This window comes from Hydra vulgaris, chromosome 12 (assembly GCF_038396675.1).
Source record: "Hydra vulgaris chromosome 12, alternate assembly HydraT2T_AEP".
Taxonomy (NCBI): domain Eukaryota; kingdom Metazoa; phylum Cnidaria; class Hydrozoa; order Anthoathecata; family Hydridae; genus Hydra; species Hydra vulgaris.
The window spans coordinates 1,627,042-1,645,290 of NC_088931.1; the positions used below are offsets into that span (position 1 = coordinate 1,627,042).

Below are 18,249 nucleotides of genomic sequence, written 5' to 3' on the forward strand. Positions count from 1 at the left end.
TGAGTAAAGGCTAGAGATGGTGTCTCGATAAAAATACTCATCTTGGGCAGATGTTAAATGCACCCAGCTACTGTCTTGTAGAAGGCCTCTTAGGCAAAGACTTAAGGGGTAAACAGATTCTATCTATTGACCAGCCTCGCACCCCTTCTTCATCTATTAGGCTGGCGCAGATGTATTTTTAATACATTGTTTCCAGTTTAGGATGTTAAATGCTGGATCTTCTTGACTCAATGCATGGGTTTGCTTGTGTCACTGTTTTTATGACTAGGCAACTCATTCTATTATCTCCTTATGAGGGTACAGCTCTAAAACTCAGTTTTATGGTTCTGAGGCCGGCTGGTAGTCAGGTTTCCCGAACTCTGTGGTAGCTCTCAGAGAGGCTGATTCCATCAACAGCTGAAAAATATCAAAGTATTAACAGTGCCATGTTGCGCATGGATGGTGTCCCTGTTTGTACTTTTGGTGTGCATTGCGGAGGCCACATTTGGAGCCCTTTGTTACGGCTTAGGGTTTATTAGTAGTAATGAGGCAATTGCTTGGGCTATTAAACGGTGTTCTGAGTACTATCTATGCTTTGAGTCAAGTTCTTCAATCTAATTTAAAAATGAATAAAGTACCAAAAACTATAAAACACAAAAAACCATCATCATCACCAAGTTCTCTAAACCTATCATTCACTAATATTCGTGGTCTTCGAAGTAACTTTTCTTCTGTTGAGTCTTATCTCTTGCAAAGTTCACCAGACCTACTTGCCCTTTGTGAGACTAATTTGAGTTCAGCTGTCTCATCTTGTGATCTTAGTGTTGATGGTTATCTTCCTCTGATTCGTAAAGACTCCAATAGCCACATGCTTGGCCTGGGCATTTACATTCGTAAGAATTCACCTGTTTGTCGTGAAACTAGGTTTGAATCCACAGACTATTCTTTCATGTGCTTTCGTTTAGCACCACTTCACGCTATTGCCTTTCTCTTTGTTCTATATCGATCTCCTTCATCTCAAGACTGTACACTTTTTGATGTTATTTCTGATCATATTGACCAAGCCCTCTCTCTTTATCCATCAGCTAATATAGTTGTTGTTGGTGACTTTAATGCTCACCACTCTGAATGGCTTGGCTCTAGTGTCAGTGACTCTGCAGGCATTAAAGCCCACAACTTTTGCCTTTCTCAATCCCTAACTCAAATAGTCAACTTTCCAACTCGCTTTCCTGACAACCCTAATCATTTACCTTCTCTACTCGACTTATGTCTTGTTTCTGATCCTAGTCAGTGCTCAGTTTCTCCACATTCACCCTTAGGTGCTTCTGATCACAGTTTGATCTCTCTAAAACTAATATCTCATTCTTCTTCATCACCTGAATACCCCTACTATCGAACCTCTTACAACTACAGTAAAGCTGACTGGGATTCTTTCCGTGATTTTCTTCGTGATGGCCCTTGGGTAGAAATCTTTCAACTTCCTGTCGACAAATGTGCTTCTTATATAACTTCGTGGATTCAGGCTGGCATGGAATCTTTTATTCCCTCTCGACGATTCCAGGTCAAGCCTCACTCTCCTCCATGGTTTTCCTCACACTGTGCTGCTGCGATTGCCAATCGAAACCGTTACTTCCATATTTATCAGCAAAACAATTCTCCAGAAAACAGACGTCTTTTCATTACTGCTAGAAACAACTGTAAAAAGGTTTTGTCTAACGCCAAAACCCGCTATTCTCAGGTCATGAAATCTCGTATCTCATCTCAAAAATTAGGGTCTCGTGACTTCTGGAGAATCTTTAATAATATCAATAATAAGGGCAAATCTATAATTCCACCTCTCTTGTATGGTTCAGACTTTGTCACCTCACCTAAAGACAAAGCCGAACTGTTTGCTAAAAACTTTTCATCAATATCATCTCTTGATTCCACAAATTGCGTTCTACCTGATATTGCCAACAAACAGGTTGATTCATTGCTTGACATTCATATCACTTCAGCATCTGTATCTAAAGTGATTTCCTGTCTAGACTCTTCTACAGCTTGTGGCCCAGACAACATACCTGTTATTGTCTTGCAATAACAGAAGTGTTCTCGGGAGCTGTCGTCTATACTCTCAAAACTATTCAACAAGTGCTTATCAGAGTCTTGTTTTCCAGCCTGCTGGAAAGCCGCATCTGTTATCCCTATCTTCAAAAATTCTGGGGAGCGATCTGATTCGTCTAACTACCGTTCCATAAGTCTTCTTCCTATCATAAGCAAGGTTTTTGAATCTTTAATTAACAAACACTTAATTTCTCATCTTGAATCTAATAACTTACTTTCTGACCATCAATATGGATTTCGATCTTCTCGTTCTACAGCTGATTTGCTAACAGTAATAACTGACAGGTTTTATCGTGCATTAGATGAAGGTGGAGAGGTTAAGGCCATCGCTCTTGACATTTCAAAAGCGTTTGATAAAGTTTGGCATGCTGGTCTTCTCCATAAGCTTTCTTCTTATGGTGTATCCGGCAACATCTTTAAGATCATTGAATCCTTCCTTTCCAATCGTAGCATAAAAGTTTTCCTCGATGGACAACACTCTTCTTCTTATTCTGTAACTTCAGGGGTTCCTCAAGGTTCTATCCTTGGCCCTATACTCTTTTTAATTTACATTAACGATCTTCCAGATATTCTCACATCTAAGGTGGCATTGTTTGCTGATGATACTACCATTTATTCTTGTCGTGATAAGAAACCAACACCCTCTGATTGCCTGGAGGGGGCATTTGAGCTTGAAAAGGATCTCACTTCTGCTACAGCATGGGGCTCACAGTGGCTGGTGAACTTTAATTCAGATAAAACTCAATTTTTTTCAGCCAATCGTTATCGCGATAATTTAGATCTTCCTATATTTATGAACGGTGATGTACTCGATGAGTCACCTACTCTTCATCTTCTAGGATTAACTCTTACTTCCAATCTTTCTTGGAAACCATATATCAAATCGGTTGCAAAATTAGCATCTGCTAAGGTTGCATCTCTTTATCGAGCTCGCCACTTTCTTACTCTGGATTCTATTCTCTACCTCTATAAATCTCAAATCCGGCCTTGTATGGAATACTGTTGCCATATCTGGGGCGGATCTTCTAATGATGCCCTTTCTCTTTTAGACAAGGTGCAAAAACGCATTGTAAATATAGTTGGACCTGCTCTTGCAGCCAACCTTCAACCATTATCACATCGTCGTAACGTTGCTTCTCTTTCTCTTTTCTACAAATACTATAATGGGCACTGCTCGAAAGAGCTAGCGTCTCTTGTGCCATCTACTAAAATTCATTCTCGTGTTACTCGTCATTCAATTAAGTGTCATCCTTTTTCTGTGACTGTTCCTAAGTGCTCCAAAAACGCTTATTCGTCTAGTTTTTTTCCTCGAACATCAGCTCTTTGGAATTCGCTTCCTTCATCTTGCTTTCCTGATTCATATAATTTGCAATCTTTTAAATCGTCCGTCAATCGTTATCTTGCTCTACAATCTTCATCTTTTCTCTTACAGTAACTTCCAACTTTAATTAGTGGCTGCTTGCAGCCTTGTTGGAAGCGAAGATGTTTAAAAAAAAAAAAAAAAAAAAAAAATATTTTTGTTAAAGTAACTAAACTTTTTGTGAATTTCACAAAACGTTTTTTGCAGTGTGGTAGAAAAATGGCAGACTTCATAGTATAAAAATTACTTCATAGTATAAATAGCTAACTTCCGCGATGAAAAGTAGTTTAATGTTAGCGTACTAAAATTGTGCAAAGTTTCAACCTGTCAGGGTTAAAATATTTTCTATCATTGAAATGATTCGCGAGGAAGTAGTTTTTTTTAAATTACTATTTCAAATCTTGTCAGTATTAATTTTTTTTAACAATATGGTTTAATTCATTAGACCATTTTGTTAAAATTTTCTGTACTGCTTTTACAATCTAATAATTCTTGAAGAGCACTACTTAGAACATCTGTCCGTTTACACTAAAATATCCGTCCGTTTACAAAAATTTTCTCCGAGTACTACATGTTAAAATCAACCTTTGAAAATTGTTCTCTACATTAGTTCAATAAATCACTATTAACACCATACAAGGCTAATTTCATACTCAGTTTTTCATTCGGTACAGTATCGAACTCTTTAGTAACGTCCAGAAATGAAATGTCAACCGGAGTTATATTGACAATGCTTACAAACTAATGATAAATACTGACAAAGTTTGTTTTTTGTTGAATTAAGATTAAATTGAACATTTAGATGATTCATTTTTTTATTTCTGATAATGTTCATCATCGCTTTGCAGACAACTGATGCAAAAGAAATCAACCTGCATAATATATCTATATCATACTTATAGCAAAATCTTTATTTTTAGCAAAAAACAACCAGAGCTGAAACTACAAATACAAATTTTGAAAATTTAAGATAACCATAATTGGAAAACAAAAATGTTATTTTAGAATTAATAACTAACATTATTATTTAAATTGCACAAATTTACCATACCAAACTTTTTAAAAATTACAAATTTTTTCTTTCTTAAAGATTTAAAAAATATTTCCATGTTTAAGTTAACATAAAACATTTTTTTTTTTATGTTAATTCACTTCCCTAAGGCCGAGAAGGCCACTACAGTCGAGGAGGCTACTATTATTGTGGTTACAACCCTCTCTCAACTCCGAAACACGAACCCTGATAAGCAAGACTGCTGTGCGGGGAAACAAGTTGAGTTAAAAAATTAAAATTTTTTGATGATATTAAATTTGTTTGATGGTATCAAAAATCCATTAAATTATAAAAGCTTATTTTTTTAATTTTTAATTAAAATTGCAATAATAAAAAATGAATAAATTCAAATTCAAATTTTTTCAAAAATCTAATTTTTAAAATATTCAAAAGTATCCTATTTGCTATCTCCTTTAATGTAAGGCAATGGTCTCAAATAAGCCGGTGGAGGATATGGTGGAACAACAATACTGATAATGGAGTCTTCGCTTATAGAACTTTTATCATCATCAAAGTTTTCGCTTTCCCTTCTTGAAACACATGGTCCCATGAATGATGTTTGCATATCTGGAACGACTGCTATTGATGGATCATTATCAGACATGCTGTATTTCAAATCAAGTTTATCAGAGAACAAAGGAGGTTGTTGTTCACAATACTCTCTTCCTTTTCTTATATAGTTTTTTCTTTTAACAATTTTTTTATATATTACAAGCAACACCATAATGAGAACTATAACAAGCAGAGATAAAATAATTATCGGTATAAGATACAATAAAAAATTTTCCTGTTTTGATTGAGGGAAAGTTGTACACAAATCTTGAGTGTTAGTACTTACAGCTAAAAGTGGAAATTCAGGGCTTAAAAAATAGAAAAATGAAGGCTGAGGAGAATTGGAGTTTGGTATTTGAATATTCTTAAGAAATCCTAATATAGTTTCGTTGTCACATACATTTTCTAAAAAACTTGTATTTGACCAATCCACAATTGTAGAACCATTTCTTAGCGATGATAAGTAAACATAAGACTCAGAGTCACCAAAATATTGTGAAATTTTTTGAACAAGTTTTACACGTTGATCTTTTCTGGAAATAAATGCTGTATAATCTATGGATAGCTTAAAAGTTATAATAAGAGATAATTTAAGAGCAGCAGCTTCTATAATAAAAATTTTAAAATTATTTATAGCGTAATTATTCCGAGAATTGAAAGCAATTAACTGTAATGATAATCCACCTAGTTCCTGGTTAAAATAATCGCTGGTTAATGGAATACCCTCCAGCAGTTGTAAGGTAGAATTAAATGTTAACCACGGATTAGAGTCAAGCAATACTCCTGAACTGGTTACGCATTTTAAGCTCAAGTTACGAACATTTCCATCTTCTGAATCAATAAACATCTCAGCTGGTACTTTGAATACAAAGTAATATCCTACTTTTGGGAATAAAAATTCAATAGGTTTAATAAGCTGTGGCCGGTTGTCTTTAAATAAAGGCGTTATATATGTATGAGGTATTGACATTTGTGAAGAAAGTGCAGATATTTTATAACTAAGGCCAATAGCCTCTCCTGGAACTGTTGAAGGCTCTATTTGAGGTTTAGAAGTTTCATCTCCGTTGGTTACTGGTGAGGTAGTTATACGTGGAGTATCTGCTACAAAATTGATGCTTTTAGAAACTTTTGAATACGATGATGACAAAGTCATTGTGGTTAAAGTTACATAGCTTCTTACTATTGTCAAAGCTGTTAAAAACGGAGTTTTCATTGTTAAGTAAGTGTCAGAATATAATGTTGAATAGGTTGGTGAATAGGTTGGTGAATAGGTTGGTACATAAGATAGTGAATAGGTTGGTGAATAGGTTGGTAAATAAGATGGTGAATAGGTTAAAGAACTTTTAACTTCCAATGTTGAATATGCGTTAGGAAGTATTATTAAAGATTTTGATTGATACAGAGACTCCACACTAAAATCGGTACTTCTAAATCTTGAACAGTAAGTTTTTGTTATAGAACTTTCAGTTATATAATATATGTCAAGAGATACTATTATAGAAGTGGTCGGAAACAACGTATTTTCCGTTATATATAAACTCGTAAACTTTGTTAAAGAAGCAGGTAGAAATGATTTTTCTGGATTTAAACTTATGCTACTAAGTAATTTATCTACAGGTGTTTGAGAACGAACTGTTAAATTATTATTGGGACATATTGTTGATAATAAGAATTGAGTTTCCGATTCTAAATATGTACTCTGACATATTTTCATACAAGAAGTAAAATATAAAGTATCTTTATTTGTGCTTTTCAAAAACGAGTTAGTTAGCATCTGATTGTCTACAGTTAAATTAGAAGTTAAACTTGAACTGATTTTTAAATTGACAAAAGTTGTTGAAGCAATGGATTGACATGGAGTTTTTGATATTAAATCAATCCCATTTGTAGTTATTGCACATTTGGATAAAAATGGATTTGTTAAATCTGAGATAAAAAATATGTTCGAAAAAGTATTTAATGGCATAGTATCTGCCAAAGACGAAATGCCTGTCAAAGAAGAAGTATCTAACAAGGACTGTTTTTCTGATATTTGGTAAAAGCTTGAAAATTTGGTTGACAAATTTACAAGAAATTCTGTTTCTGTTGTTAAAGATCTATTTGTATATTCGATCGAAGAAACACTAAGAGAAACAGCTGTTAAACTGGTGCTATAAAATATTTCTCGAAAACTTGCTTTATAATTAATTTCTGCTGTTAAGGTATTTTGAAACATTGTTAAATATAGAAATGGAGTTTCTACTGGTAAATCTGAGCTATATAGTGTTTTTGAATAAGAAGTAAAACATTCTGCTGTTGAATGCGTTTTTACATATGTTATTGAAGAAGTAGTAAATGTTTCTCGAGGTGAATATTTGCTTAAAGATGTTTTTGATGGATTTAGATAAATAGTTTTTGATGTTAAATCTGCGTCATAAAATATTGTTGAAATTATAGATTGATTTGGAGTTTCTACTGTTACATTTATTTCGGTAATCATTGCAGAAGAAACGGGCCGATAAATAGTTTCTACCGTTATGTATATCCCGGACAACATGTCTACTGTTAAATTTTTGTAGGAAGACGTTGCAAGATCTATAGCTGGATGCGAAGTTTCCATATATATGCTGGAAAACATTGTAGAAGATACGTATAGGTATGGAGATTCTTCATTTACATTTTTTTTTGAATACATAGTACAAAATATGGTTGGATATAAAGTTTCTACTATTATACTTATTTCGTAAAATGTTGTGGAAGATACAGTTGGATGTGGAGGTTTTATTATTGCATAGGTGTTGGAAAACATTGCATGTGATAATGATGAATACGGAGTGCTTGCTGTTACGTATAAATAGGAAAATACTGTTGAAAATATAGTTGGATACAGAGTTTCTGCAGTTAAGTATTTGTCGGAAAACATTGTAGAAGATAAAGTTGGATATATAGTTTCTGTATCTTCATATACTTTGTAAAACATTATAGAAGATAAAGTTGAATAAAGACTTTCTCCAGTTACGTATATGTCGGAAAACATCGTAGAGGATAAATTTGGGGACATCGTTTCTGTAGCTCCGTATATGTTGGAAAACACCATAGAAGATAAATTTGAATAACGGCTTTCTCCAGTTATGTATTTTTCGGAAAAAATCGTTGAAAATAAAGTTGAATACGAAGTTTCAGCAGCTCCGTATATGTCGGAAAACACCATAGAAGATAAAGTTGGATAAAGACTTTGTCCAGTTACGTATATGTCGGAAAACATTGTAGAGGATAAAGTTGAATACTGAGTTTCTGCAGCTCCGTATAAATCGGAAAACACCATAGAAGTTAAACTTGGATAAAGACTTTCTTGATTTACGTATACACTGGAAAACATCGTAGAGGATAAAGTTGAATACGGAGTTTCTGCAGCTCTGTATATGTCGGAAAACGCCATAGAAGATAAATTTGGAGAAAGACTTTTTCGAGTTACGTATACACTGGAAAACATCGTAGAAGATAAAGTTGGATACGGAGTTTCGGCAGTTACACGTATGTCGCTAAATTTTGAAAATACATAACACTGAGTATTTGTAGATAAATCTTGAAAAGGTAATGAAAAGTTTGTGATTGTCAAATCTGTGCATTCGAGATTCGTTGCAAAATATAAAGTGTGAGTTGAAGTAAATGACTTTGATAACAAAGAAAATGTTGTAGAGGGGTTGATTATAAATATATCTTCTGTTAAATAAAAACCAGTTAATGCAGAAAGTGACAGAAAAAATGTTGACGTTATGCTAAAAAATAATTCAAAAGAATCGGTTTTTAAAGTTAAATCGTTCGTTGTTATAAAATTAGAACTCAGCAAAGGAGTTTTTTTAACTAAATATGTACTCTGATATGTTTTTGAAGCAAAAATCGTTGATGTTAAATATGTTTCAGCAAATGTTGACCAAGAAGTCATAGGAAAGTGAGTTGTTATAAGCAAAGACTTTTCTGATAACACTTGGCTGCTTGTAGGAAAAGTAGTTAATGATGGAGATTCTGCCGTTAAATTTACGCTTGAAAATCTTATCAAAGAAGTGGTTAGAAAAGTATCTATATTTGTGCTAAACAAAGTTGATGAAGTGATAAAAGTTATACTTTCTTTATTTATTTCTTGGCTGCCAAATAGCTTCAAAGAATTATGTTCTGTTGTTATCTCTTTTCCAGAAAGTGTCGTTGAATATGAGTCTAATTTATAAGTACTAAATGCTGTATCAGCGCCATGAAATGTCTGATGAGGTACGCTCGCGTTTATAGAATCATTTATAGCATTTGGAACTGTAGAAAATGTGGGTAAAACTATCTTTATATTATTCAATGTTGACAATTCTGGTGTTGGTAATTTAAGATTGACAGTTGCATTGTAGTCTAATTGGATTGTTGCTGCACTATAACTATTTGGTTCATAAAATGATGGCATTATGTTAGACCTAATGTTGAAATCTAAAATAGAATCCAGACTACCCGTCATATATAAATTAGTTTTACTAAATAACGGATTTGAATAATTATCAGTAAAAAAATTAACTGTGGTATTAATACTAGTTACATATAAACTTCTATTTTCTGCAGCATTAGTACTTTTAGTTTCTTTATCATTACTTTTTGAAGCAACAATAATTTCAGTTTTACTTCTAATTTCAGCGACATCAGTACTTGATAAATAATCTGATATATCAATAGAGTTGGGTGGATAAAAAAACTGTGAAACACTTATCATACCATTGAAACCACTCAAAGAATTGAATGTTGTTATGACCGGGTCTCTAAATAAAGATCCAAAGTATCTAAATGAAGATCCAAAGTATCTAGAAAGTGAAGTGCTATTTATACTAATACTTGATAAAAAAGATTCTTTGAGTAAACTGGACCTTATAAAATTTATGAAAAAGCTTTCATTTATAAAACTGCTCAATATTTTTATATTCGTACTTACTTTAGATAAAAGTTGAGATGTAAACAAAGTTATAGAAACTTTATTGAAAGTTTCTTCTAAACCTTTAATTATACTTGAAGATGAAGAATACTCTTGAAAACTTGCTGTAGTTTTTTCAATTGGTGTTCCAACTAGTGCACTTATTGAACCAAAAAAAAGCTCCATGTTCTCTTTAAAATAACCTTTTGTAATATAACAAACAGTTAATGAAAGTTCTGGTATTGGTTCAATAGTTTTTTTAATGCTTCTTCGAAAAACGCGTGAAATGTGACTGTTGTGTTGACAGCCGATTGGCCACGAAAACATATAGCCCTCACTCATTGGTCTAAAAACATTTGATTCTATGACATCTAATGAACTAAGCTGATTAAAATACGAATAAGAATTATTTGTTGGAAGAACTTGAAGAAAGTTTTCAGGGAGTTTGAAAAAGTCTACTAACAGATTTGACTGCTTGAGTAAAATTGACAATGGTAATGTTTCATTAGAGGCATATTCAAATGTCTGAATATATATTTGATTAAATTTTTTACATTCTGGAAACTTTTTACTTTCTTTTAACTTAAAGTAATTTAAGTGGCTAAAGAGTATATTCTGAAGACTTGACATGCAGCTTTGAACTATAACTTTTACTTCAATGGTATAACAAATCTTTGTGTACAAGTAAAACGAATGTAAATATACAACTAACAAATCAAGTTGCAAAGGTTCTTGTGCAAGTATGGTAATGTATGTACCATCAAACACGAGTTCTCTTATGTGAACACTTTGCGCGTCACTTTTGTAGACACTTCTAAGCTGTATTTTATTATAAATGTATAAAATTATAAATTATATAGTTTTAGTGTGATAATAAAGTATAAGTGTTTTGAACTATAATGATTACCTCAATTTTTGTCTCGTTGCACCAATGTGGTGAATAATTCCTCAAATTGTGCTTTATAAGATTTCCTACATAACCTGTTATATGAATACAGAAAGATTTACTTACTAAACATAGAATTAAAAATATGACTCCATGTTGAATAAACATCAACTTCAACAACATAACTGCAAAATTTCGAAAAACATTTTACATATATATATAAATATATCTGCACAAAATATTTTTCTAAATGTTTTTTGAAAATAAATTGAGTATATCTGAATTATTAATTTCTCGTGGAAAAAAAAAAAGAAATTAAAATAAATAATTAACATAGAAAAATCAAAAACAAAAGTTTTCTTAACAAAAGTTAAATGAAAAAGAGCGTTCAAAACAAGAATTTTTTAATCATAAAGAAAAGTTTTATACGTTTAAAGTTATATTATTATCGAATTAGTATTTAAAACAATATAAACTCCACAAAAACTCGACAAATAAACGACAAAATTACGATATATTATTTGCATGTTCCCTAAATAATTAAGATTCAATATATCTCAGCCTCTAAAATACCAACGGCAGTTATCGTGCTGGGATAGTAAAACCACAGGTGTCAACTTTTTCAATTACGAGACACGGTTCGTCAAAATGGAATCAATTGAAAAATAAAATTAAAAAGTTTTTTAGCATTTACTTTTTCAAACGACAAACGAAATTTTCTTCTGATATTTTTTAACTTAAACGTATTAATTATTTTTAAAAAGTTTGTTTACCTTAAATTTGTTTGATCAAAGCCTGTGTCATTTAGTTTAAAAATTTCTCTGTGAAATTTTTTTCAGAAATTTGTTTGGTTACAGACTTTTGACAACATAGGGGCTTGAAGATACGGATGATTAAAATTATCTACGAAAAGTTTGTGACAACTTTAATCACCCGTAATTTTTTTTAAAACTTTTTTTTTATCTTTTTTTAGTTATTATCTAAGAAGACCTATCGGTCTTATCACAGAACTCTAACCAATGAGCCACTCCAGCCACTGCGCCACTGCTGCTTTATTACACAGTATCTTCATTAGGGCTTGTTTGTATTTAGAAGCTCTCTTTTTGTAATATAAACATATTTTAGTAATTTATTTTTATTATATAAAGAATAAAAAAAAATCTCTAAATACCAAAAAAGAGAATAACATTTTTATAAGAAACTATTTTCAAATTGAAAACATCTTTTTGAAATGTTTTGTGGGGTTGACCTGAGAAGGTTTAAACAAAAAAAATTTAGTTTTGACATTGAAAACAAGAAGCTAGACAAAACAAAGAGTTAAGAGTAGGTTTTTCAATTTTTTTTTAAAGAAACTCTGAGAACACCTGAGAACACCTAAAGATTTTATTTGAGTTTCTTCAGAAAAAGAAACCACATAGAATTATTAGCAATAACTAAAGTGCTACGACTCCTATAAGTAAAAGATCAAAGCTATAACATTAATTTTTTACTTGCCTTAAAAACTGAAAACATTTAATATATTAAATTTTACATATAACTGTATATTGTTATTTTAACTCTATATTTAATTTTACATATAGCTAGACATATAGCTCAATTTTTGTTTTTATATAAATCTGAACATAACTTTACATGGAATTTCCTTATTTGTTTAATACTTTCGTTTGGTATATTAATTTCTATTGAATGACAAAAACTAAAAAGATTTTTTTGTTGAAAATCGAATAAATATGGGTTTATAACGTCTTTATTTATGAAAATTGTATTTTTAAAATTGCATAATTTTTCTAATACCCAAGCTGCAGAGATGATTTTTATAATTTAAGATTATAAAATCATGTAGACAAGATTTTATTATTGTAAAGTTTTAAATTTTCTCTACATACTTCTGAGTTTTATAAGTTGATATATTTTCTCTAACACCTCTAACCATAAAATGGTTTGTTGAACTATTCAAAATATATATTTCTAGTAGAGTATGTTGTTAAAGTTGAAATTAAAACAATTACTAAAACACTAAATTTAAATTAACCAAACTAAAAGTCAAAAGTTATCCAAATATAAACTGAAAATTAGTTTTATACGACGGGTCGGTTCGGTACAAAACCAAGAACATACCGAGAATATGTTAAACATAACGAGAGTTTTTTATTGAAATTGAATCATGCGTATTTTCCAACAGAAAGTTGGTTGGAAAATACACACTAATACGCCTTAATGTGAGTTTTTACTCATCCGTTTTTCTACGGGAACGGGGTAGGGAAGGGAAAAATAATCACGTGAGCTTGCATAGTTTTTCGTCGGACAAATTAAAACTTATATTACGCATGCTATCATGATTATTTTTACCTTCCTTTCACGTTCCCTTAAAAAAAGTGGAAATTTACCTTAACAGTAACTCTTTTTTTGTTTTGAAGATATAGTGAAGAATTTCCTAAATTAAAATTGTTTCTTAATTGAAACTCTAAATTCATTGAAAAAAAAAAATCTTTTATTTGTATATTTCTTTTTTTCTATTTAAATAATTTTTGCTTCAATGTTTACTCTTTTTGAACGTCTGGTTCAAAAAGCTACAGATGCACAAATTATAGCGAATTGCTCAATACTTTTGCTGTGATTTAATTCCGTGTTAATCAATTGCACAAGGTTGCATAGATCTATTTGTTCTCTTGTTGTAATTTTTTTATAAGTTGCTACAAAAACGAATTTTATGCGGCATTGTATTGCAACGATGGGATATTCTAAACTTGAGACTTAAATATTTGGAGGGTTCCGGCCTGCTTCTTTGAATTGCACATGTTAACTACGCTGTGGGCGTTTTTGTTTTATTTGTGACTAACTCCTGTCACCCGCGCATTATTCGTTGACTTCTTAAGCATTATTTGTTGACTTTTCAAATTGTTCTAACTGTAGTTATGTATAAAATCACTGCAAACCATTCAAAAAGATTAAACAAAGAACTAGCTCAGATTTATCTTGTATTTCTGAGGTAATTTCAGAAGTTTCTATGGATAGATATAGCACAAAGAATTCTAAACCTATTAAAAATGATATACAACCTGAACTTAAAGCATGATTACATTTAATAGAAATGACAACAAAACGGTTGCCTTTTTTTTTATTGATGCCCGTTCCAAAACTAATGAGATTAGTTAAAACACAACGAGGATAACAAAAAAAAATTTTTAATGCTCTGAGAAGGATTAGGATGTGTGACAGACATTACAATCTTTTCCAGTAATAGGTTAATCCTTCTCAGAGAAAAGCTTCTTGACACCGATGAACCATCACCGGTGTCAAAACAATGAGCCATAAAATGCTAATGTAAATAATAGCAGAGTTTAACCCGTCGAAGTGTAAGGTAAAATATTAATTCCAAAAGATTAGCTACTGTCTTTTTGTAAGACCTAACAAAAGTTTAGATGCAGTCTACAACCTAATAAAAGTTCAGATACAATCTACAACCGAACAAAAGCTCAGATGCAGTCTACATTTATTGTGTCTATTGGTAAGTCTTATTATATTGTATACCACATTTTATAAGCTTTAAAATCCGTTAAACAAAATTAACGAAAAAAAAATTTTGTTACTAAAAATAACGCAATTACTTTTATCAGCAAATGTGTGTGGGGGGTTATATTGGTACAGCATTTGTTGGAGGCCCTGCTAATGTATAATACAACTTCATTGTATAGTAAGGACTCTCGAGGAGCATTTGTTTAATATTTGTTGTAAACAATTCAAAATTTATGAAAATATATAACTATTACATGCTTCATTAAATGAGATTTGAACCATTGGATGCACCAATAATTAATTTGTTTGCCTTTTAAATAAAAACTTTTTTATAAAGTCGATAGGTTGTACAAAAGAATCAGTTGGAGTACCTTTAAAACAAATATTTAAATTTTACACTATGTACCTCTGCAAATATAACTTATTGTATTTAAACTTTTTATATACAAATTGCATCAATCGCTTTAAAAAAGTTTATCTACATTTTTCTTAAAATTCAAATTTAACAATTTTTAAAGATTAAGTTTACAGCCCCCTCAATTTAAAGGTGATGTAAACTTTATAAGGTCATGAAAGCCAAAAAACTAGAAATAATTAAATCAAATTTGAAATTCGTCCATTGATACAAATTAAATCTAAGATTGAAAAAAAAACAAAAAACTAATTTGACTCATTGCCCTCCTATTTGCTGGGGGGAGGGAGACTAACGTTTTGGGGTTTTTGTTGTTCCCAGTCTCCAATCATCGCAATTTTTTGAAAAACATTCTCATTCCTCATATATATGAACATACTTAAATATGGAGTTTTGTTCATGTTTCAAAGATGCTTAGCTCAAACATCAAAAAAAGTTGTCTACGGCCCTGTAATTTTAATAATTTTTATACTTTTTGTTATTTTCGAATAGTTATAACTTCTGTTTTAAGTTTTAGTTTTTAAGCAGAACACATGTTGATAACAGTTATCTTCATTATTTAATTCTTATTCATTAAATGACTTTTTAAAAAGAATATTTTATGAAAGTCTTGATTTTTTTATATAAGTTTAAAACTAAAACTTAGTTAAACTAAAAGTTTAAAACTAAAATCAATATCATACAAAAAATTTGTATTTTAATTACTTAGTTATACCAAGGACGTATGCACGTCCACGTACGTTTCTTTTCTTTGCTTAACTTATGTCCCATTGTCAAACCTACTGAATCTCTCCCTAGTCCAAGGTCCCACTCATACAAGCTAATTATTTGATGCCAGCCAAGCTGCTGACCGTCAATCTAAAATAAAAACCCATATACAAATTTAATACAATTTTTTTTTCCCATTACATATTATAAAACAGAATATCAATGTTAATCAAAAGATACCTATTCTTGTTTGTTTAAAATTTTAGACACAATTACAAAATTTGTAGTTGTGTCTTTACATTTTTACATGTGTTCAGATGGTTTTCCATAATGCCATTTAAATTATATTATGGTGGAGTTGAGGCCATATTTATAATAATGGGATGGCTTTTTGCGGTTAACCTTTTTGAGTATTTTTATTGTGATACTACCACAAGGAAGATTACCTTACAAGGTTAAAAAACTGCTCCTAACCTTACCAACAATTAATTTGGAGTTTTATATCAGGGTTTTACTGTCTCCTAAGTAAGTTACCTTTGCTTCAGACAAGGAGACTCGTTTGCCCTATATGAACTAGGATGTACTGGATTTAAGGTTACCAGCAGCAGAGTGACCTGTTTACCAGGGTGACCTGATTTTATTTATGACTTAATTAAACTACAATAATAATATAAATGATGGTATTAGCATTCATACCTTTAAATTTAAATGAATAAAATAAATGGTGCAAAATGCAAATACACTCAAGTAAGAATGGTGTATTTTATGTAGAAATGTTTTTTTAATGCAAGTACTCAATGCATAAAATTCGTAAGAATAATTATAAAAGTATTACATTTTATGTGTTTTCTAAAAAAAAGTACTACATAAAATATTCCGTCTAAAAATTAAAAAAATTATCCAAAATAAACTATAAAAATTTATTTTGAGGGATTTAGTTCCCAATAATAAATAACAGTCACTATCAATTTATAACTCAAATTTAATAAATTTACAGTTTATAGAATTTACAAAACAAATATAACATTTATAAAACAAATTTTTTGTTTTCGATTAATTTAATATTTTATTTATAAAATAGAAAAATGTGATAATACAATAAGTAAAGTAAAAACAAAATAATTTACTTTATAATTTAAAAAGACAAAACTCGTTCCATGTCCAGTAAATTACACCATCTTTGGTATTTTCCTTTGTATCCCAGGCATGAAGACGCGTACATTTTCTATTAGGCGAGGGGAGTCTTCTGTGAATGGGGTTTCATTCCCATATTTTCTATATGTTTCTACAATAATATTGTGCTCAGCATCTTCAAGAACAATACCTTCTTCTTTTATAGATATCTCTAGCTTATTTTGTAACTGTTGATATTTTGCATAAATGGTTTTCCTTTCTTTTTTAAGAAGTTTTAGTTTTGTTAATAATTATGACTTACACATATAGCGATCATTTATTTTTCCTGAAACTGAAACTAAAAACTAATCTTCAGAACTGTTCCTCTTAGATTCCATCGCATGCAAGCTAACGCGGCAGATTGTTCCAAACATATTAATGAGCAATCTTTATGTTTAATTACATTAAAACTGTCAATTGAATGTCCTTCTTCATGCTCAATAATTCCAATATCCTCATTTGATAAATTTTTGAAATTAGAAAAGTCAGATAATTTTTTTTTTATTAAATATGGAAAATCATTATTTCCTATGCAAATAAAACATGACGAAATGCTTGAGAAATTAATATTTAAATATACAAAAAAACTGCAAGGGTTTTTTTTTTTAAATCAGATTTATTCGCATTCAAAGTCTTATAATAACAAACCCAAAAAATTTCGAAATTACACTAAAACCATGAAAATAATTAAATTGTAATGAGAAAAACTAAAAATTAAAAATCTTTGAAAGATAACAAATTAGTTCTCTGGTTTAAAGTTTGCCCAGCTATCTTCAATGCTCTGGTGATCTATTTCACTGATTTTGTATTGTCTTCCTGTCTAATCATTAACAATAAGTTTGTTGATGGAACCCAGCACATATCATCTCTAGAAGGCCAATAATATGACCTTGAAGGGTAATATGGATGCATGAATCTTACTAGAAAGTCTTTATTTTCAACATCAGTTTCCTCAACTAGTCCAATACATGGATTGTTATCATATATCAAACATACAATCGCGCCAATGCTTATATTAGACAAGAATTCTTTAATAATCTCATCAGTTTGAAAATTAAAAACAAATGAATACTCCAATTGTTCAGAAACAACTTTAGTTCCAATTTTTGTATTACTTATTGGAACAAAATTGTGATAGGTGCGAGTGCCTGGTAACGTTTTTGCAGTTGCATATCTTTGCTCCATCTCACTTCGAATTATTGTGTTTGACTCCTTAGATATGTAATAAAAATTAATTCCTATGATTTCATTTTGGCAAAAATTAAACATTGCAGATGCTGTAAGAATATGATTTGTTGTTGTTCGATGAAGGCTAGCAATGGAAGTTAGTCTTTTTACAGTCCTGCCAATACCATCACAGGGCGATTTACCGTGACTTGTTGCAAAGAAAGACCATGTACATTTCATAGCAAAATCTTGTTCATGGTGGCATATATTTATGAAGTGTTTGCAGTTTTTGTACTTGCCAGCACACCCATCTGAAAAGTAATGGACAGTTTCTATTTTATGAGAAATATTGCTTTTATTATGTTCAGTTGCTAGCTTCATCACATGATAAACCTAATCTACATCATGCAGTAAATCATTT

General features: G+C 30.9%; 1 protein-coding gene across 3 annotated transcripts; it reads right to left on the reverse strand.

Moving 5' to 3' along the window:
• Positions 1-4,779: 4,779 nt before the first annotated feature.
• On the reverse strand, positions 4,780-11,132 carry LOC105844765 (mucin-2). 3 transcript variants are annotated; one of them, XM_065811196.1, is made up of 3 exons: positions 10,874-11,093; positions 9,988-10,785; positions 4,780-9,838 (listed from the first exon to the last, which is right to left on the reverse strand). In XM_065811196.1, exon 3 carries the CDS (start codon positions 9,769-9,771, stop codon positions 4,891-4,893), a length of 4,881 nt encoding a protein of 1,626 aa, XP_065667268.1. In that variant the 5' UTR covers positions 9,772-9,838; positions 9,988-10,785; positions 10,874-11,093; the 3' UTR covers positions 4,780-4,890. The 3 variants fall into 3 exon arrangements, with proteins under 3 accessions (XP_065667268.1, XP_065667269.1, XP_065667267.1); XM_065811197.1 differs by having other exon boundaries at positions 4,780-9,817; positions 10,874-11,092; XM_065811195.1 differs by having other exon boundaries at positions 4,780-10,785; positions 10,874-11,132.
• Between the last annotated feature and the right edge of the window lie 7,117 nt (positions 11,133-18,249).

What these genes read in the sequence shown, in the direction of transcription:
- LOC105844765 (XM_065811195.1), bottom strand. Translation starts at nt 11,035, where the DNA reads ATGTTGTTGAAGTTGATGTTTATTCAACATGGAGTCATATTTTTAATT. An exon ending in GCAACGAGACAAAAATTGAG is followed by an intron (nt 10,786 to 10,873) that starts GTAATCATTATA and finishes AATAAAATACAG; the next exon opens with CTTAGAAGTGTCTACAAAAG.